The sequence below is a fragment of the Carassius carassius genome, chromosome 13 (assembly GCF_963082965.1).
Source record: "Carassius carassius chromosome 13, fCarCar2.1, whole genome shotgun sequence".
NCBI lineage: Eukaryota > Metazoa > Chordata > Actinopteri > Cypriniformes > Cyprinidae > Carassius > Carassius carassius.
This window is the reverse complement of record NC_081767.1, coordinates 14,088,796-14,111,248: the sequence shown is the minus strand read 5'-3', so window position 1 is coordinate 14,111,248 and position 22,453 is coordinate 14,088,796. Positions and strand designations below refer to the sequence as shown.

Genomic DNA, 22,453 nt, shown 5'->3' with positions numbered 1-22,453 from the left:
AGGTGTGAGCGCATCTGCACGCACAGTGAGGCGAAGACTTTTGGAAGATGGCCTGGTGTCAAGAAGGGCAGAAAAGAAGCCACTTCTCTCCAAAAAAAAAACGTCAGGGACAGATTGATCTTCTGCAGAAAGTATAGTGAATGGACTGCTGAGGACTGGGGCAAAGTCATATTCTCAGATGAAGCCCCTTTCCGATTGTTTGGGGCATCTGGAAAAAGGCTTGTCCGGAGAAGAAAAGGTGAGCGCTACCATCAGTCCTGTGTCATGCCAACAGTAAAGCATCCTGACACCATTCATGTGTGGGGTTGCTTCTCATCCAAGGGAGTGGGCTCACTCACAATTCTGCCCAAAAACACAGCCATGAATAAAGAATGGTACCAAAACACCCTCCAACAGCAACTTCTTCCAACAATCCAACAACACTTTGGTGAAGAACAATGCATTTTCCAGCACGATGGAGCACTGGGCCATAAGGCAAAAGTGATAACTAAGTGGCTCGGGGACCAGAATGTTGAAATTTTGGGTCCATGGCCTGGAAACTCCCCAGATCTTAATCCCATTGAGAACTTGTGGTCAATCCTCAAGAGGCGGGTGGACAAACAAAAACCCACTAATTCTGGCAAACTCCAAGAAGTGATTATGAAAGAATGGGTTGCTATCAGTCAGGATTTGGCCCAGAAGTTGATTGAGAGCATGCCCAGTCGAATTGCAGAGGTCCTGAAAAAGAAGGGCCAACACTGCAAATACTGACTCTTTGCATAAATGTCATGTAATTGTCGATAAAAGCCTTTGAAACGTGCTTGTAATTATATTTCAGTACATCACAGAAACAACTGAAACAAAGATCTAAAAGCAGTTTAGCAGCAAACGTTTTGAAAACTAATATTTATGTAATTCTCAAAACTTTTGGCCACGACTGTATTTTTTTTTTTTTTTTTTTTTTGTAGTCGTGATCATTTGAGAATGCTTAATTGATTAAACATGATCAACTCAGCTGTCTGCTACTATCCGCTTGGTCATTTAAAACAACAACTTCAATATAACAAACAAAAATGTTCCAAACATTTGTCTAAATTAATTAATTATGAAACTATAAGAAATATAACTTTGCAATTAAACACAAAAACTGACCTAATTTAAATGCTTCAACAACAGTGTAATAAGGAAGCAAAATGAGAGAGTAAAAAGACATGGGCTCCAGTCGGACTCGGGCTGAAGATACTTGTAAGATGTCAGCCAAGAGTTGCTATAGGGCCTAGGTTAGAGGCCCGTGCAGGTCTATAGCAGATTTATGCATTTGGAAATGAATGTTGTGAATCAGGGGTTGTTTTCTAATACATGAGTTGTATTTTGTTGTCTAAGTCTAATTATTATCAATATTTTTATTAGTATAAAAAAAACATATATAATATATATAATATTATTTTTTTAAACGTTTTAATTAATACAAAGGAACGATAAAAAGTTTCTTAATTCAGGGACACAATTTTCAGCATGTCATGGGCTCTTTATACAGGAATAAATGTGTTAAAAAAAGGCCAGATAACAAACAAGTTTGTGTGACCTGCTGAAATACATCAGCAAAAGTGCACAAGGCCTAGCCTGTAATACTTATAAATAAGCCACATTTTCAATCGTTTTATTCTTTTTCATGGCATAGGCTAATGCACACCTCATTAAATGTAATCTAAACATTCCAAGTTAATATTCTACTTTTTTTTTACGATTTCTAGGTTTCTAGGTGTTTAAGTTTTAGCTTGTGAATCTTAATTTCTCACAACAACCAAAGTCAGGATTTTTCATTCCAAATCTTAGATTAAAATGACAGCCCCTTAATACAACATAAGGAAATTGTGTAGTTTAAATGGTATTCATAATGACTGTTTTATAACCATAGCTTTTTCTGTGTAAGAAGCCACAATATCTCACAGAAGGATTTATTTCATTATGAAGTGAGTTTGGAGTAAAAACGTGTCATTAAATGTGCTATTTTTACATGCTTTCAGATGGAACAGAATTTACTACACAGAGCCATAGTTCACTGACAAGCTACTCAAACAGTTTTTATAATGGCAGAATGATTTCTGTTAACCTGTACCCCCCACCTGGGACTCAAAGCTTAAAATGATCTACCTAACTTAAATTTGTAAAAGTTCCTGACTTCAATGTGCTACACACACAAATTTGGTATGGGGGGGGTCTATGACATAGACATAGTGTCAGAAATATGGTTGAAGGAATCAAATTATTCATCATCTTCAGGTTTGAAATAGAAACCCATGAGACATGTGACTTTTAACCCTTTACTTTTCTGGATTTCTTCTAGGACTTTTTTTCAAGGCACTTCATTGTGTGTGTAGCATTGTGTGTGTAGGCACTTCATTGTGTATGTGTGTCGTTCCAAACATGTGAGACCTCCGTTTATCTTCGGAACATAGTTTAAGATATTTAAGATTTAGTCCGAGAGCTCTCAGTCTCTCCATTGAAATTGTGTTTACGGTCTACTGTCCATGTCCAAAAAGGTAAGAAAAACATCATCAAAGTAGTCCATGTGACATCAGAGGGTCAGTTAGAATTTTTTGAAGCATCGAAAATACATTTTGGTCCAAATATAGCAAAAACTACGACTTTATTCAGGCGCCGGCACGATCACTTGCATTGCATGTGAACTGGAGGGCGCCGAAACCCAGCTTGTGCCTCACAGATTTGAGAAATATAGGCTAAATATTGCAGAAAGCTTGAAATTTCTATTTAAAAAGAAAATATTCAAACCAAAATAAGTAGGCTACTCTCTATGTAATCCATATGAAATATGCATTTCTCTCTGGCGTTCATGGCGAGTCAGTATCATCAACTTCATCTTTGCAGCAACACAGAAAACACTAGTTTTAGTGTTTAGAACCAGCAGGCCATTCTGGGTTGAGTGAGCGACCCCATGGAATGAGTGAGCGGAGCGGAATATTCAGAAATGCGCTCTCTGCTCACAAGCTCTGATCGGAAACAAACCCGAACCTCACTGTCTGCTGAACTTCAAACATCAAAATAGACATAGCTAGACTAGACTATTTTATTACAAATTATGAGCTTATTGACGATTTTGTATAATTCTTAACAAAATTAGAATATATATATATATATATATATATATATATATATATATATATATATATATATATATATATATATATATATATATATGTATATTATTATTTTTATTTTTTTTTGCTTATTTGTTACGTCTATGGCCCAATGATGCTACGATGAGCATTTACTGCTTTTAAAAAATGCGGGTGAGGAAGCCGGTTGGGTACAATATATATATTTTTTTATTATTTTTTGCGGTCCGAGTTGCGGGCGGGTTAGTTGAAAACGTTGGTCGGGTGCGGGTTATTAATACATTGACCCGCACATCACTGTCTGCTTTATATTTGCTTCTTATTTATTAAATACGGCAATTGATTGATAAAACATTGATCAAAATTAAGATTGTGTCTAGTACTATATAAATCACAAAGGTTTATTTGGCATCTTTATTTCAAACGACCCGACCAACCGCGACTCGAAAATCATTAAAAATATTTTTGAATGACTCGTAACCGTGGGGGACCACAGGCACCCGCTCATTTTGGATCAACCCACACATCACTGGTGAGCACCATCTTCAGGGCAATGTTCCCTGACTCGGAATGTGCAAAAACCTTGAGTTGTGGCAAAGACAAAACCTCTTATCTTGCTCGATTTGGACTTGTTCCGTACATAAAAAGGCAACGTCTGTCAAGTGTGAATCAAGGCAGCTTCGTTCTCTTGTTTGACAAAAGCATGAATAGGACCACCAAAAGCAAACAACTGGATTTGCATGTCAGGTACTGAACTGAGATGCTTAACGGATCAACAGTAAAAATTGTGCAAGAATATTGGGGTTCTTTGCTGTTGTTTGGACACTAATTCACTTTTTTTACTCCGTCCATTTTTTGGACTGTTTAACTTCTCATTTGCAATTTGATTTGTTTACGCACTGTTTGTACGTTATTTACAGCAGTATTGTTGTAGTATTGAGAAGGCAGTTGCCTGACATGCACTTTGTTGCTATATATGCACTGATTATTTGCACTGTTGCTCAAATACAAATGTGCTTTGTTAACCTGAGCAGCCTAGAGTGTCGTTTATATATATATATATATATATATATATATATATATATATATATATATATATATATATTATTATTATTATTATTATTATTATTATTATTATAAAAAAAATCTTAATTTTTATGCTTGAAGGTCATTAAAAGGTCTTAATTATTATTATTCATTAAGTCATTAAATTTGGTGATCAAAAATGTGCAGATACCCTGCACCATGCAGGTTTAACCTTAACCCTCTGGAGTCGATTAACACGTATATGCGTTATGAGTCATTTTCTCCTGATAACCCCGAAAAGAACTTAAATTACACTTTCAGTTTTAATCGTACAGATAAGAGCAATACATCAATCGAATCTGTAAAGGGTCTACTTTTTTTTTTTTTTTTTGTGAGTGTGTAAACAAGATGATTTTCACATAATTTAGAAAGAAAAATTCTAGACTACAAGCTCCAGTTCTCGAAAGTCCTGGGAACCAATGTTCTGTATCTGTTTTATTGCCTTATTCAAGTGTTTTAACATTTTTAGTTTTTCACTAACCACGGATATTTTTTTTCTCAAAAATACAATAATGTACATACATGCATTTCACATAATATTATAGCCCAGTTTGTGCTGATTACAGAGAGATTAGACTTTACCCATTTAGATATTTATAAGAAACTGAAAAAAGCACTAATGTCAGGGCATGGCAAAACTTCTCCAGGCCCCAAAAATACCCTTAGACTCCAGACGGTTAAAGTAGTGCTCTATACTCTCAGACTTTAAAAAACAAAAATATTTGCATAACTACAGCAAACTATGCATCTAACAATTATTTGGGGAAAAAATAGTTAATAAAAAAAAAAGCATATACATAAACTCAAATACGTTTATCTAATAAGCATGTGTCCTATTTTGTGTACTAAACTGAAATTTAATTCAAATGTACTGACCTAATTGTTATTTGTCCATAATGTGGCATTTTCCGTCCGCGTTAGGCAGAATTCCATTTTTATGACTGGATTCTACGAACTAGACTATGGGCCGTATGTCTTAATAAGCTGTATGTGGATGTGTTTAAGTATTCAAATGTAATCCCCTTTGTAATCGTAAAAAATTTCTAAAAGTAACTAATTTAATTACTATTTTTTTCTTAGTAACTGTAACTGATTACAGTTACATTTATTTTGTAATTAAATTACGTAACGCCGTTACATGTAACTAGTTACTCCCCAACACTGTCTGCAGTATACCACTCATTAGCATGGACGATGCTCCAGTACTCGGTGGCGGAATTTACTCGGCTCCGTTTGCGTCCTTTTAATCTTCTGTCAGCTCCACATCTTCCCTTGGACATCGTGTACATACCACGTCGGAAATATATACATTGGCGGGTCTCTGCGGAGTTATAACATCGATGGCTCATGTCAAATATGGTCCTTTTGGTCATCTAAACCACGCCCGCCTAGGAGGCTTACATGGACTGTCAATCGCAGTATTTTAATCAAACTGGACAGATCGGTTGGCAACGATTCTTGTAAAAGCAATTTTTCCTTTGGATTAGTTAATATACGATTTCCACTAAAGGACCCCTGGTGTACGATCTACTGTCTGACCGTGAGTTTGACTTTTTCGTCTAACTGAGACATGGCAGAAACCAGATGACTTTTTCCATCTAAACCAGTCTGTTCCCCAAAGATATAGTTGTTTTTAAATCCTGTGATATGGGAGGGGGGGCGGGGCTAGCAATACTTTATAAAAAGAAATTGAAAGTTTCCCAGTTAACTTTGTCTACATATTCTTCTTTTGAGTCAATTGCCATAAAAATCAGTGGTAAGATTCCTACCATCCTCATAACTATCTACCACCCTCCCAAGAGCAATAATGCCTTTTTAACTGCACTATCTGAACTATTGACTTATCTATGTTCCATATCTTCAAATGTTATCCTTCAGGGTGATTTTAACATTCAGAAATCAGAATGAGCTTTATTGCCAGGTATGTTCACACATACGAGGAATTTGTTTTCGTGACAGAAGCTCCGCAGTGCAACATAATGACAGTGACAGAACAAAAACACAAAATGGAATAAAAAAATTAAAAAAAATACAAATAGGTAGGTAAGGAACGAAAATATACAAATTGACAATGTATGGCAGGTATATTACAATGAGCATTATGTATGTACAGGTATATTATGTGCAAAAAAATTTAAGTGTACGCTAAGTATGGTGTTAAATAAGTGTATGTATATATAAATATAAAGTGTAGTGTGTTCCACAGTTTTTATCAATTGTTCATTAGATGGATTGCCTGAGGGAAGAAACTTTTCCTGTGTCTGGTCGTTCTGGTGTTCAGAGCTCTGTAGCGTCGACCAGATGGCAACAGTTCAAAGAGGGAGTGTGCTGGATGTGAGGGGTCCAGAGTGATTTTGCCAGCCCTTTTGCTCACTCTGGATAAGTACAGTTCTTGAATAGATGGGAGGGTTGAACCGATGATTCGCTCAGCAGTCCGGACTACCCTCTGTAGTCTTCTGAGGTCAGATTTAGAAGCTGAGCTGAACCAGAAAGTTACTGAAGTGCAGAGGATGGATTCAATGATGGTGGAGTGGAACTGTTTCAGCAGTTCCTGTGGCAGGTTAAACTTCCTCAGCTGGCAAAGGAAGTACAACCTCTGCTGGGCCTTTTTCACAATGACATTATTCATACAGATAATGTCAGTAATGCATTTACAAGCAAATTTTTATCATGTTTGGATTGCTTTGGTATACAACAATTTAACTCACTGCCCACTCATACTAAGGGGCATACTCTTGATCTTCTTTGCTGCTCTGGTAACACCTTTGTGTTACTCTTTCTGATCTATCTTTATCAGATCACTTTCTGGTGTCATTTTGTGCCAAACTGGCTATTTTTAAGGTAAACCTGTGTCACCCGATTACATTTCGGAATATTAAGAATATTGATTTGCTTACTTTTGCTGATGAACTTGCCATCTTCTCCAGTAAAACTGATTTCTCTACTGTTGATGAACTGGTAAAATATAACGATGATGGACTGAACATGATTTTAGATGAATTCGCACCTGTGAAAACTCGAACGGTTTCATTTGTACATTCAGCTCCTTGGTGTACACCTGAACTGCGTGAACTTAAAACTAAAGGCCGTAGGTTAGAGTGTCTGTATGTCAGGTCTGGCCTTACTGTTCATAAAGAAATGTATGCTGAACATATTCAAAATTATAAAAATGCACTGACTAAAGCTAAATCCGATTACTACTCCAACATAATTGGAGTTAGCAATGGGAACTCTAGGTCTCTTTTCTTGGTGGTAAACAATATTCTGTAACCACCTCATTCTTTTGCCATCTGATATGTATTCCACTGACCTATGTGATCGCTTTTTGACTTTTTATATCTAAGGTTGAAAATGTACTTCGGCAATTACTTACTAGGGCTGTCACTTTTGTGAAAAAATAATTTTCGATTTTTAAGACATAAGCGTTCATTTAATCGATTGTAAAATCGATTTTCCATGTCAAAAAAAAATAAGTTTCCTTTTTCAACGTCAAATAATGGACGAACGTAAAGAGAGCGCTGGAAACGCACAAGTCAGCAATATTTCTTATTTATTGGCATTAAGTTTCGTGCAGAATTACAAACAGCAACAGAAGTGCAACATTCTCAAAAAAATATATACTGTATGCAGAGGGGACGGCTGCCATAGCAAAAGAAAAACATAACTGCAGGCTTCAACCCGGCTGCATTTATGATTTAGGCAATTCAAAAATCTCCAAGATTATTTTAAATAATGATTCAATCCATTTCAAACAACTGTTCAAAAAATGAAACTTTAAATGGACTTGAGAACAGGCCGTGTGTGTTTTTTTTTTTTTATTGAACATAACCGACACTTAGGTTAGGCGGCACTAGGCAGGCATAATGAAATACGCAAAAAGGCTAGGGCCATTACAAATTTATTGGACAGGAAAATAAGTCGATCAACATTTTCGGGGTCCAGAGCAGAGCGTTTTTTATTCACTGTCCAGCTGTTGAGAAGACACGCTCCGACCGGACTGATATCCCAGGGACACTCAGGTACAGCTGTGCAAGGTGGGGGTATTACTGCCAATTTTCCACCATAAAAGCCGGTCGCTGTCAGCTTGAAATGGTCCATTTCATAACTCAGAATCCCCTGTAACTAAATGCGCGAATGAGGCGAGTTTGCTTCTACCGTGCCGCGAGACCTCCAGACGCGGGCAAACATGGCTTTACATTGACTTAACATTGAAATCATTTGCGCCAGATGCCAGACGCTCTATTTGACGTCACTGGGTCTTATAGGCGCGTAAAATTGCTGGTATTTTCTGTCTAGCTTTCGCAAGGCATACTGCACTTTTGGATTTCTTTATTTTCTTCTTCTGCTTATTTGTGAGTTTTATTACATCTATATATTTTTATTGTTTAATTTGTTTAAAATTAATAGTGTAAATATTTGGTAAAAATCGATTCCCTATTTTCATTTTCGAAACTTTTTTTGGTTGGTCCGATCGATTGTGCAATCGATTTTCGAACTAAAAGTGACAGCCCTATTACTTACTGGTACTCTTCGCAATTACATTACTCTGACAGTGTTAACCAACAAACTCTTAAGGTGTAAAATATTAACACCAGAATGGATGATGAGAATAGAGCTGTAATCGGGCCTTAAAAGTTAGGCTCGACAGGTTTCGGCCCGAGCCCGACAAGTACATTTTGATTGACAGCTTTTTAAAAGCCTGAACCCGTTTACAGCCCGACATTATTCAAATGTGCGCACACACATGCTCTTTTTCCTTGTGTCAAGAATGAGTAATTTATACATGTTTTAACATAATTTATTCATAACTAACGTAGACTAGACCACTTGGAAGTTGGAATAAAGAAATCAAATAAGTCCTCTGTGACATCTTACATATCAGCACTCTAAATAGGCATAGGCTCATTTAGCCAATAAATAGACAAATGTACCAATAAAAACAAGTTTTTTTAAACAAATTAAATTAAGATAAATTTTAAATTAAGATTTGGCAATAACGAAATTAAGATAAAGGCTCCGCCGGATTTGCTTAGCAGCTGCCATTTAATAAAAGAATAATGCCAACATTAGCGTATATACTCTGTCCACATTATGCATTTAAGACTCAATGTATATTTAGTTATCATTTGAAAAACCTTTACTCACAGAGATTAGGCTAAGCCTATGTTTTTGTGGAGGAAAATGATTGAATCCACTGTAGATGTCTTCAGCGCGTTCCTGCGCTCACTGATGGTGCGTCATTATTCATTCATTATTCTCATTATAAACATGGTCAAAATTTTTCACACCTCAGACTTTGCTTTAGTTGCTGGTGCAACCAAAACGTAATCGCCAGAGGCAAGCCTCCGTTACACCTACTCAGCATACATTTTCGCATCTTTCTCGCGCTAATCGAAACACATCACATGACCGCTCGATTACCTCGCAAACCGGAACGCGAGCCCGAGCCCGCGTCAGATGATATAAATTAAACCTGAACCCGACCGAACCCGTCAGGTACCATCGGGTCCCGTCGGGTTCGGGCAAAGATCTTCAGCTCTAGATGAGAATACCAAAGTTGGTGTTCAAAGTTAACACTCATGGATTAACTGGTCAACACTGCCCCAGTGTTCAGTTGAAAATATTTAAAAAAAAATAAACCCACAAAACAATAAAATGTTTACATATATTTATTTTAAAACATTGTGATTTTTTTTCCTGTACCAAAATGTCTTCATTTTGAATGTTTCAATTCAATGTCAAAACAAAGACACAAAAAACATTCTTATTTGGTCCATATGTACTCTTAATTTCATAATATTTATATTGCTGACATTTATAAGGTTAAACAACTGCATTCCATTCATTACCATAAATACAGAATACATGTTAATGCTCACTAATCAAAGTCCTCCTTGGAGAGAATGGTCTTTTTGTCTTCTCTAAACTTCTTTTTTTTTTCAGCACGACAAGATGCGTTTCTCAGCAGTTTTCAGCCAAGCAAGATCCACTCCTATTTGCAGCATCACACACCTTTCCCTGTAAAATTGAAAAAGAACAACAATAATAATAATAATAAATAAAAACACACAGAAAAAAAAATAATAATTTCAATTCCATTTATCAAAACTATTATCAGGTGAAATGTCACATACAAGTATGAATACAACAATAGTTCACCCAAAACTGAAGATTCTGTCGTGTTTATCCTCATGCGGTTCCAAACCTGGATGACCTTCTGTCTTCTGAGGAACACCAAACGTTATTTTTTGAAAAATATACAGAAGAAATACATGGGACCACTCCCAATCCAGACAGAGTTTTATAAAAAATGTCCTGGCTCTTCCAAGCTTTATAATTGCAGTGGGTGGGTGTTTCTGTTGAACAGTCCAAAAGAAGTGAAATAAAGTGCATCCTTCCATAATAAAATGTTTCTCTAGCTTGCACTAAGTGTTGTACGCAGAAGCCCTTCTGGGCGGATGACATAGGACGTCGGCGAAGCACAAAACAAAAACGCATTGATTCGCTACAAGAGGCCTTTATTTACACCCCGTAGCCATGTGAGGCACTGTTTATTACTACCTCAATACCACGACTGAGGTGCCCTTGAGCAAGGCACTGAACACCCAACTGATCCCCAACTAAATGATGCCCACTGCTGCGGGTTTGTGTTCACGGTGTGTGTGTGTGTGTGTGTGTGTGTGTGTGTGCACTTTAGATGGGTTAAATGCAGAGCACGAATTCTAAGTATGGGACATCATACTTGGCTGAATGTCATGTCACGACATTAGGGATGGATACATTTTATTGTACTTCTTTTGGACTGTTGAACAGAAACTCCCACCCACTGCCATTATAAATCTCGGAAGTGCCAGGATCATTTTTAATAAAACTCAGATTGGACTCATCTGAAAGAAGAAAGTCATATACACCGAGGTTGCCTTAAGGGTGAATAAATCACAGGCTAATTTTAATTGTTGGATGAACGAACCCTTTAACTTGTATTTTTGGGTGAACAATCCCTTTAAGGAAAATTTTAAGGAATTTTAATTCACTCTAAATGTATTTTGTAAAAAGAAAGTCCGTCTTACTAGAAAATGGGTCTTCTAACGGCAGAGACAAAGTCACAATTCCAAGTGCATACTGATCTCTCTGCGTTGAGGTTGGATGACTCCTATTAAAATGAATGCACATAAATGGGACAGCACATAAATAAATGACGGTCCAAACGTGTGTATGTGTGTATATATGTATATATATATATATAAAACTTACAGTAGAATTTTTTTAAGAAAGAGATCAGACTCTTTTATTATTATTATTGTAGAAAAAATAAACATGACAAACATGATAATCTTAAAATACGCAATTGTGGCTTACTCATGTATTGGTGGCTTCATACTCTTCAAGCACATCATCTCCTTTTGATTTTTCTTTTAAGCCAGCATGAACCATCTGTAACAATATAAAAAAAAAATGTTTCCTTAAAATTGTAATATTAAACCCATACAACTCCCTTTTGCTAAATACAAAACATAATGTAATGCTTAATGATAATATAATAATAAAGTGTCTAAAGTAGTTTACTGCAACTCATGTGCCATACCAATTGTCTCTAGCCATACTCCCAAGACTTGTGGCGGCACAAAATCACTTTGAATGATGAAGAGAGTTTGAGTTTACTGAAAAAGTGTTATTTTCAAATTAATTCAAGGAAAACTGCACTCAAATCAAACATGAAATCCACAGAATGAAAACTCAATTCATGCTTAATGAAATCACAAAAATTGGTCATGAGACACACAAGAACAATTAACTTATATTGCCATTTATATTTGAGCAGTTTTGCAGTGGTTTGATTTGACATTATGATGTGTTACATACTGTATTATAAATGAGGTAATGTTAAAAACACTTCTGGCGTTTCCCTTCAGTTTCAGATTTCATCTGTGAAAATGTTTCGGATCGTTTTGGCACGCACAGCATATAACTATCGTCATAAAGTGATATTATTTTATAAAACACATATCGTAAAATAAATAAAACACTTACTTTTGGTTTTTCCTTGTTAAGACCAATTTCCCCATCTGCTCCAGAGCATCGCGAGTGAAAGAAAATATCTCTGAGAAAAGGTTTAGGAGTGTAACGTTACAAGCAGATACGTTAGATATCACTATAAATAACATGATGTTATAAAACACATTTTAAATTAGGTAACGTTTAAAACGGTTAACTTCTGGTGTTTCCCAGTGACCTCCACATCTGCGCACTGCATAGCAATTCAAATCTGTGAGAAACGGTTAAGTTAGGCTTGTTCAGGGGTGCGCAGCAAATAAATATCGTCATATAGAAATATTATCTTATAAAATACATATCGTAAATGAGGTAAAACACTTAGCTGTTACTACTTAACTGTCTGTGTTTTCCTTGTTAAAACCAACTTCCCGGTCTACTTCGCATCGCTGGTGAAAGGAAATATCGCTCTGAGAAAAGGTTTAGGAGTGTGCACCACATAAATATCACCTTAAATCAATGTGATGCTATAAAATACATATTTTAATTGAGATAAAAACACTTACTTTCGGATTTTCCCGTTTTGAAAAAAAGTCCTCTTCTGTTCCGCTTCGCGAGTGAAAGGAAAATGTCTCTGAGTTTAGGCGCATACAGCACATAGGCGCATACAGCACATAAATATTGTTATAAAACGATATGATATTACAAAACATATTTGTAAGTAAGACTAAACACTTTATTTCGCTGTTTAACTTCCTTATGCACTTCGCATTGCGAGCAAAGAAAAAGGCGTCTTTGAAAAATATTTCAGACAGGTCAGGCTCGCACACGAGAAAATGTCCCGGTCCCGGATGTGTCTAATAACACTCAACAGTGTTAATAAGTGTTACACTCCGTTTTTACACCACAAGAGGGGGCTGTTTACACCAGCTAGTGTTAATCGTTTGAAATTCAACACCACAACTTTAACTCTTTACTCCTAAAGTCCTTAACACTGGGATTTCAACACTGGAGATTTTACTGTGTGGTTTTGTATCTCCATCTCTTAAATCTGCTATTATTAAACCCATACTTAAGAAACCAGGGGGTGGGTGATCCATTTAATTTTGAAAATTTTCGTCCAATTTCAAATTTACCATTTATCTTGAAAGTAGTTGAAAAGTGTATTGCAATTCAAATTCATGAACATCTGTCCAGTAATAACTTGTATGAAACATTCCAATCTGGTTTTCTTCCCCACCACTTATTGAACTTCTTGAAGATAAATGGCAATAAAACTGAGGCTCTGCTTGTTGGCACTAGATCTGTTGTGTCTAAATCTAATTGTTTCTCTTTACACATTGACAATACTGCAATCTGTCCTTCCTCTCAGGTTAAAAGTTAGGGTGTCATCATAGATAGCACACTATCTTTTAAAGCTAAAATTAATAATATCATACAGGATTGCATACTTCCATTTGCACAATATTAATCGTCTCTATCCCTTTCTTTCAAATAATAATACGGCAGTTCTCATTCACACACTAGTCACCTCACCTATAGACTACTGCAATGCTCTTCTCACAGGTATTCCCTCCAAATTGCTACATAAGCTTCAATTGGTTCAGAATTCTACAGCTCGTGTTCTCTCTAGAACTCCTTATACTGATCACAATTCTCCGGTTTATAAGCAGGGCTTGAAAATGAAAAAAAAAATTCAATCGGTTCACTCTGAGCAGAATCGATAAGTTAACGTTTGTTCTGCGTTCCTCTGATATTATTACTGTTCCGAAACGTACTCAGTTACTAACGTAACCTCGGTTCTCTCTAGAAGAGGGAACGAGTACTGCGTCTTAGCTAAGACGCTACGAGAAAAGTCTCTTTTCACGATACACTGAAGCAAAAAATTATCCTTAATTTTGAATTATTGTAAAGCGCATTTGCAGCAGCACACAGCCATAGGCGAGACAGCTCGCTTCGCGCCCTCCATGCCACTTCCCGCCGAAACGGGTGTGGCCTAGCCCTATAAAGGGAGCTCGAAAAGGCTGACTCACCTGATTTATTTCATCGCCGAAGCGAACCAGAGTGAATCGTACGCACGGCAGAGAACGCAGTACTCGTTCCCTCTTCTAGAGAGAACCGAGGTTACGTTAGTAACCGAGTACGTTCTCTTACGAGAGTTCTCTTGTACTGCGTCTTAGCTAAGACGCTACGGGAACCCAATGTAAAGCGCCGTGCGTGCAGGGATCACACACCAATAAACCTGGAAGCGACGCCCAGGATTTACAGTGCACAATCACCAGAGGGACTCACAGAGAGTCCTAGAATAGGAGGGGGGGAACCCTCCGTCCCATATCTAGCAGCGTCCGTAGACGTGGCAATATGACATCACATAATCAAGGCAAGGCCTGACCAATGTGGTAATGTGGGTCTTACGCAATACTGCCCATATAACAGTCGGCAGCGCATAGCGCTTGCGATCTCAGAGTTCCAATCAGGACCCTGATTCAACTATACCAACAGCAGCTTTGCTTGCAGGGCGGGAACCTCCAGGTTATAGAACCTGATAAATGTAGACGGCGAGGCCCATCCTGCCGCCATACATATATCCTGTAAGGAGATCCTACTAGACCACGCCCACGACGAGGCGACGCCTCTTGTGGAGTGTGCTCTGACGCCCAGTGGGCACTGAAGGCACCTGGAAGCGTAATCTAACGCTATAGCATCAACTATCCATCTGGATAGGCTCTGTCTCGAAACAGCCATTCCCTTGGAACGTCCACTGAACGAGACAAACAGCTGCTCAGTCTGTCTGAAGACAGCGGAGCGAGACACATAAGCTCTTAAAGCCCTAACGGGGCAAAGAAGACTCGAGTCTCCATCCTCTCCTGACACCGACAGGGCAGACAGGGAAATAACCTGAGCCCGAAACGGCGTGTTGAGGGATTTCGGCACATAACCGTGCCTAGGTTTGAGTATGACCCTTGAGTCATTAGGCCCAAGATCCAAGCACGTCGGGCTCACCGAGAGCGCGTGCAGGTCACTCACACGCTTCACTGAAGCGAGAGCCAACAAGAACACTGTCTTGAATGACAGATATTTGAGGCTAATCGTTTGGATAGGCTCGAAAGAGGAACCTTTCATGGCCTCCAAAACCGTCGAGAGGTCCCATACAGGGACTGACGGAGGTCTGGGAGGATTCAGCCTCCTAGCTCCTCTAAGGAAGCGGATGACCAAATCGTTCCTTCCTATTGACTGACCGAGCGTTGTCTCAGAAAACGCTGCGATAGCCGCCACGTAAACTTTGAGCGTGGAGGGGGCTCTGCCCTTATCCAACAGCTCCTGTAGGAAGGAGAGAACCTCCGTCACCTCACAACTAAGGGGTGAACTTCCCCGAGCTGTGCACCAGCTGGAGAATACTGACCACTTCGAGGCATATAGCTGTCGAGTCGACGGAGCTCTAGCCTGAGTGATAGTATTTAGCACTCCCACTGAGAGATCAGCGGGTAACCGTTGAGCGCCCACACATCGAGGGACCACAACACCGGTTGAGGGTGCCAAATCGAGCCCCTGGCCTGCGAGAGGAGGTCCCTCCTCAACGGCACTGGCCACGGGGCAGTGCCTGCTAACTGCATCAAATCTGGAAACCATGGTTGGTTCTTCCAAAGTGGTGCTACAAGCAGTACTGAGCATCTTGTTTCCCTCACCCGTTCTATCACCTGCGGAAGGAGGGAGACGGGGGGAAAAGCATAGAGCGGGCAGCGCGGCCACCTTTGAGACAGCGCGCTTTCGTTCTTGGAAAAGAACGCGGAGCAGTGAGCGTTTTCGTGGGACGCGAAGAGGTCCACTTCCGCCCTGCCAAATCTCTCCCACAGCAGCTGGACTGTCTGTGGGTGTAGAGACCATTCGCCCGTGGGAATGTTGTTTCTGGACAGTCTGTCTGGACACAGATTCTGTAGCCCAGGCACATGAACTGCTGTCAGCGAGCGCAAGTTGCTCTGAGCCCAAACCAGGAGGCGTTCCACCAACATGTACAGGTTTCGGGACCTGAGACCGCCCTGGCGATTTATGTAGGACACCACAGACATATTGTCCGAACGGACTAAGATGTGGTGGCCCTTGATTCGGGTCAAAATCGCGTCCGCGCGTTCTCTACTGCCAGCATTTCCAGACAGTTGATATGTTGGAGCTTTTCCTGTTCTGACCACAGGCCAAAGAACGGTCTGCCCTCGAGCAGCGCTCCCCATCCCGAAGTGGAGGCGTCCGTCGACACCATTTTCACTTTCGAGGAAGTCCCCAGGCTTACACCTGATTGGTACCAGTCGTTCGCTGTCCAGGGTTTCAGGGCTGTAAAACAGCTCTGATTGACCTTGAGACGCAACTGACCGGATATCCACGCTCTGCGCGGTACTCGCGCTTTCAGCCAGAACTGCAAGGGGTGCATGCGGTGCAGGCCCAACTGAAGAACTGGTGATGCTGAGGCCATGAGACCTAGCATCTTCTGAAATTCTCTGAGCGAGAAGGTCGCGCCGCAGCGGAGAGAGCTTGCTGCGCGCTGAATGCCCTACGTGCACTGTGGCGACAGCCGCGCCGTCATGGAGCGTGAGTCCAGAGCTATACCCAAGAACAGTATCGCCTGACTGGGGTTCAGCGAACTCTTCGTCCAGTTGACACTGAGACCAAGTTTCTCGAGGTGATCGAGTAAAATGGCCCTGTGTTCCACGAGGTCTGATCGTGATTGAGCCAGAATCAGCCAGTCGTCCAAATAGTTCAGCACTCGCATGCCTCTGAGTCTGAGAGGAGCGAGCGCTGCGTCCATGCACTTCGTAAACGTTCGAGGAGCCATGGACAAGCCGAACGGCAGGACTGTATACTGGTATGTCTGGCCCTCGAAGGCGAATCTCAAGTATCGCCTGTGACGTGACGCTATCTGTATTTGAAAATACGCGTGCTTCAGATCTATCAACATGAACCAGTCTCCTCTGCGAATATGCGCGAAAGTATCTGCTGTACAGCCCCCTTCGCTTTGAGCTTGAGATACAGGCTCCACAGCCCCTTTGCTCAACAGTTTTGATATTTCGGCTCGAAGTAGGTGTGCTACTTCTGTTTTGACCGTAGTTTCGCCGCACGCTAAAAAGCGCGGAGGGCGTCGAAAAAACTGTAGCGAGTAGCCTCTCTTTATAATGTCTAGCACCCAATCCGAAACCCCTGGAAGCGCTGACCATGCGTCTGCATGAATGGCTAAGGGTTGGATACGAAGCGCGCTCTGTTGGCTGGGCAACGGCAGTGCTTCGATGTGCTGTAACATGGGCGTTATGCCTGTGACATTTGAGGCGGGGAGTGCGCTGATCACAGTGGGCAGATCGCTCGTCCTCGACCCCTCCACGGTGCTTAACCGAGTGAGGGAGGGCTGAGCGGGTCCCGTGGGACTCGTGCTGTCTGTGCGTAATTGTGGGCTGTAAGCGTGCACATTTACTGCTTTTGACTCGCTGCCTGGGCAGAACGAACGTGCACGGGTTTCATTTTTACAGAAACCACATGACGTTTGTGACATAGTGTTTGTGGGCACTGAGGAGTGGGCACGTTTACTATGTAGTGCGCGCGATCGACCTGAGTCGCTTTTATGGGCGCGAGCCCTGTGTGAAGGGCTTATATGTGGAGATGGGCACTGAGCAGTGGGCATCGTCACTACATTTGTAGCACCATCGGCCGTGGCCGGGACACCAGAAATTACACCTTTTTCGGGAAATATCTGGGTAGCCGTTATAACGGTTTTTGTGTGCAGGCAAGCGGGCAACTGTACAGGCTTGCGCATTGCAAAAGACGCTGAGACAGTCACAATCCCTGGAACTGAAACAGCGGTGCGCTTGGGTGAGACACCGGCCGCGGCGGGACACCGGCGCTTTCCTAGGAGTGCTAGGATGGCTTCGGGGCTTCCGGCCTCACCGTAATCCTCTGCCGTGGTCCCCGCGGCGCGGGGCGACGGCCGGTAGAGCAAGAACGGGGTCTCGAGCTGCGTTGCTGATGCTGTTGCGATGAAGCAGCAGGAGGCGGGGGGTGTGGCTGAGAGCTTTGCGGGGCCGGTCTAGCACGACTCGCTACAGAACCGGAGCGCTTCGGGAGGAAGTGCTTGAATGCTTGCGACGCTTTCTGGTCCTCGACGAATCTCTCAACGTACTCGTTGACAGAAGATCCGAAGAGGCCAGCGGGAGTCAGCGGGGCGTCGAGGAACGCAGTGCGTTCAGACTCTGCCATGCCTGAGAGCGTCAGCCATAGATGCCTCTCAGCCACCGTAGCGGAAGCCATAACTCGTCCCATGGCCTGTGCAGCAGATTTAGTAGCGCGGAGAGAGAGATCCGAAGCACTCCTCAAATCCGCGAGACAGATAGCGTCAGGTCCCATCTCGTCCAGCTTACGGAGGAGATCACCCTGGAATATCTGCAGCGTGGCCATGGTGTGTAGTGCAGACGCAGCCTGCCCGGCAGCAGAAAAGATCCGCGCGAGCAGAGATGACGTCATGCGGCAGGCTTTAGATGGCAACACCGCTGAACGAGTTCGCGCTGAATATGGAGCGTTCCAAACCTTTGCCACCTCTTTGTGAAGCTCAGGAAGGAATGGGGCGGGCTTTGAGTTCGGAGAAGTACGCTCATCCGAAAGGAAACTACCATCCAGCCGGGAACGAGAGGGGGGCGCTGGTGCAGACCACTCGAGGCCGAGGCTCGTCGCAGCCAGCGTGAGCACTCGCATCAGCTCCTTCTCGATGTCAGCTCGTCTGCTGGGCTTCTGAGCAGAAGGCGCGAGATCCCCGGAGCTCGCCCAGCCCTCACTGCCCGAAGCTAGCAGAGAGCACGTGTCCAGTTTCTTTTGTGGTACCTCGGATTCGACTTACTATTATGGGTGCCAGATCTTTTAGTTATGTTGCCTCCCGCCTATGGAACTCTCTTCCCCTCGATGTTCGCAATAGCGAGTGCTTGTCTAAAATGCATCTTAAGACATATCTTTTTATACAAGCTTTTTTATAACATGTTTTGAGACTTAAATGCACTTTATATGTATATGCTGTTTGTTTGTTGTGTGTTTTGTCTTATGCATTGACCTGTATATTGTTTGAAAGGTGACCTTGAGTGTTCTGAAAGGCGTCATGAAATAAAAAGCATTATTATTATTATTATTAATGCCATACAACTATACAAAGCTTGATTTACATCTAATAAAGATTTATTTATTTATTTTCTCCCCCCCCCCCCCCCCCAATGTTTAGAGGCCTGAAGACAGACAAGAAGTTGCTCGTGCCGGGCGTGAATTGAACCAGGAAGTGAATAGACTCATGGTGGCTATGAGGGACATGTTGGCTAACATCCAATTTCGTGAACCTCAGTGGGAGAACAACCATGAAAGAGATGAGGAGGAATGGGACTAAAAGATCGAGGGTGTTATTTCTGAGCACCCTTCCAAATTTAGCTACCATGTTTAGTACATTTTGACAGTCAGCTGGAAACATTACAAAAAAAAAAGAAAAATCTCAATTAAAGTATGGCCAGACTTTTTTTTCGTAATGATTAAATGTTTAAGGTTTCGTGTTTGGGTAACGGGTTGGATATATCCTGTCTGAGGGTGAGGTACACATTATAATGTTACAGGTTGATCATTTTGAGAAAGTTTCTGTAGACGAGCATGACATCTTCAACTAAAGCATGTCAGATTTTCTGAACCCTGGCAATGGTATTTCAGTGTTGAATATTATGATATCAAACAGACATGAAGATGTATATAGCCACGGGTATGTAATATATTCAAAATTCTGTAAATGGGAACTAATTGAAAACTGAGTTGATTTAATCTTATGAAGTAATTAAAAAATGTTAGTATTTAGTGTTTGTTGTCTACCAGACCCTGTTTCGCATCCCATGCAAGAAGATGTTGTTAATGGGATAGTTCACCCAAAAGGGGAGTGCCTAGGGAGTGAGGGGTGCCTTAGGGGCTCAGTTCTTGGATCACTTCACTGTCTACATGGCATCACTAGGTTCTGTCATTCATGGCTTTTCATATCACTGCTATGCTGATGACACTCAACTCTACCTCTCATTCCATCCTGATGATCCGACAATAGTTGCTCACTTCTCAGCTCGTCTAACAGACATTTCTTGATGGATGAAGGACCATCAGCTTCAACTCAACCTTGCCAAGACAGCTGCTTTTGGTTGTATTAGACCAATTGTTACAACACAATTTCACCATCCAGTTAGGCACATCAACCATAATTCCTTCAGAAACACCCAGAAGTCTTGGAGTTATGATTGATGATCAGCTGACTTTCTCAGACCACATTGCTAAAACTGCCCAGTCCTGCAGTTTGCTTTATTCAACATTAAGATTAGGCACCTTTCTTTCAGAACATGCTTCACAACTTCTTGTTCAAGCTATTATTCTATCCAGGCTGGACTTATTGCAATGCTCTTTTGCCAGGATTTCCAGCCAGTTATATCAAACCTTTACATTGAATCCAGAATGCAGCAGCAAGATAAATTTTTAATGAGCCGAAAATAATGCACGTCACACCTCTGTTTATCAACTTGCACTGGCTAAAATTCAAGGCATTAATGTTTGCCTACAAAACCACCAGTCTATGCACCCCTTTACCTAAATTCATTACACGTCACATGTTAAAATAAAAATAACTTTTGATAATATTTTGTTCTATTTTAAAGCATTTAATAAAGCAGTATCACGTCTGATTTTGGGTTGATAGTTAAATTTGTGTTACTATAACTGAAAGATGTCAAGCATCTAAATTTCTGTTTAGTCAGATATGTGCGGCTGTGATCACCTGTACCAATTTTAGTGTGAATTGAACCATATCTGAAGGCAATAAAATGATGTAATTTTAAGTGGTGAAGTCCTAATGCAATATACTGATTGTTAGGAATATAAAAAGTGTAATCAGACTTACTAAGAACTTTCGAAGTTCAAAATTTACAAGAGTTGGCCAGGGCTCTATAAATGCACTTTCAATGGTTGTCTGTCACAATTTATGAGAAAATTACTGCTTTTGACTGAATAAATATTTTTAATAGCCTTTTTTTAATATTTAATTGATTCATACAGTGAAGATTCTCTCTATCTCTTTCTCTCTCTCTCTCTCTCTCTCTCTCTCTCTCTCTCTCTCTCTATAAATATATATATATATTTTTATTTTTTTTTCTAGCATTTCTTACTTAAATGCTACTGATGACTAGACCTACTCTACCTGAAAAAATAATTTTATTTTTATTGTACCATGGGGAAATATTTATTTGATCCCCTGCTGATTTTGTAAGTTTGCCCAGTTTCAAAGAAATGAAGGGTCTGTAAGCTTTATGATAGGTTTATTTTAATGAACAGAGACAGAATACCAACCAAAAAAATCCAGGAAAAAAAACACATTATTTAAAGGATAGAGATTAATTTAAATTTCATTAAATGAAATAAGTATTTGATCCCTTACCAACCAGAAATAATTTTGGCTCTCGCAGATTGGTTATGTGCCTATGTGGAACACAGATCTGTCACTTTAAGAAGTTACTCCTAATGTCAGCTCGTTAGGTGTATAAAAGACACTTGTCCATACAGTCTGTATCTTCAATTCCAACCTCTCCCACTGCCATGGGCAACACATCATTGGGTAAAGATGATCATGAGAAAGGTGAGGGATCAGCCCAAAACTACACGGGAGGAGGTTGTTAATGATCTTAAAGCAGTTGGGACCACAGTCACTAAGCAAACCATTGGTAACACACTACGGCGGACTGAATTCTGTGGAGGGAGTTGAAACTTTGAGTTGTCAAACGACTGCCATGAAACCTTAAGGTTTAGAGTGAATCTGTAAAGAAACGTGGGATTCCTTGGATGTGTCTTCTGGACCTGTGAGCGGACAGTGACTGGCCAATCCAGAACAATAGAAGTTCAGCCCTAACCCCGATTAGATTTGAGGGAGAAAGGGACCGACCACCGAGGCCCGGAGGGGACACCACTGGAATCAGAAAAGAACCTGGGTGGCAACAGGACTCTTGGTAAGAGACAGATCATAATCTTCTAAAATGTGGGTTTTTAGAAATAAGAATTGGAATGAAAAGGACGAACCATAACAGTGGGTCCTTCTCTGTGGGAAGCACAATCAGGGTGATTCCAGGGGAATTTGATTGTGAGGATACTGCGGCACAGTTAATACATTTCTAGGGGGGAATTGAAACTGCTGCAACTGGCTTGATCGGAAATTGAGTTAGAAATTGAGATCGAAACGG

At 40.7% G+C, this 22,453-nt stretch overlaps 1 protein-coding gene across 1 annotated transcript in view; it reads left to right on the top strand.

Moving 5' to 3' along the window:
• The window catches only part of tcf25 (transcription factor 25 (basic helix-loop-helix)), a 241,747-nt gene extending 222,052 nt beyond the window's left edge, over window positions 1–19,695 (top strand). The window contains exon 18 of the mRNA XM_059564786.1: window positions 19,435–19,695. Coding sequence (XP_059420769.1) covers window positions 19,435–19,593 — 159 coding nt within the window. The 3' untranslated portion in view covers window positions 19,594–19,695. The remainder of the gene's footprint in view (window positions 1–19,434) is intronic.
• Window positions 19,696–22,453: the final 2,758 nt, after the last annotated feature.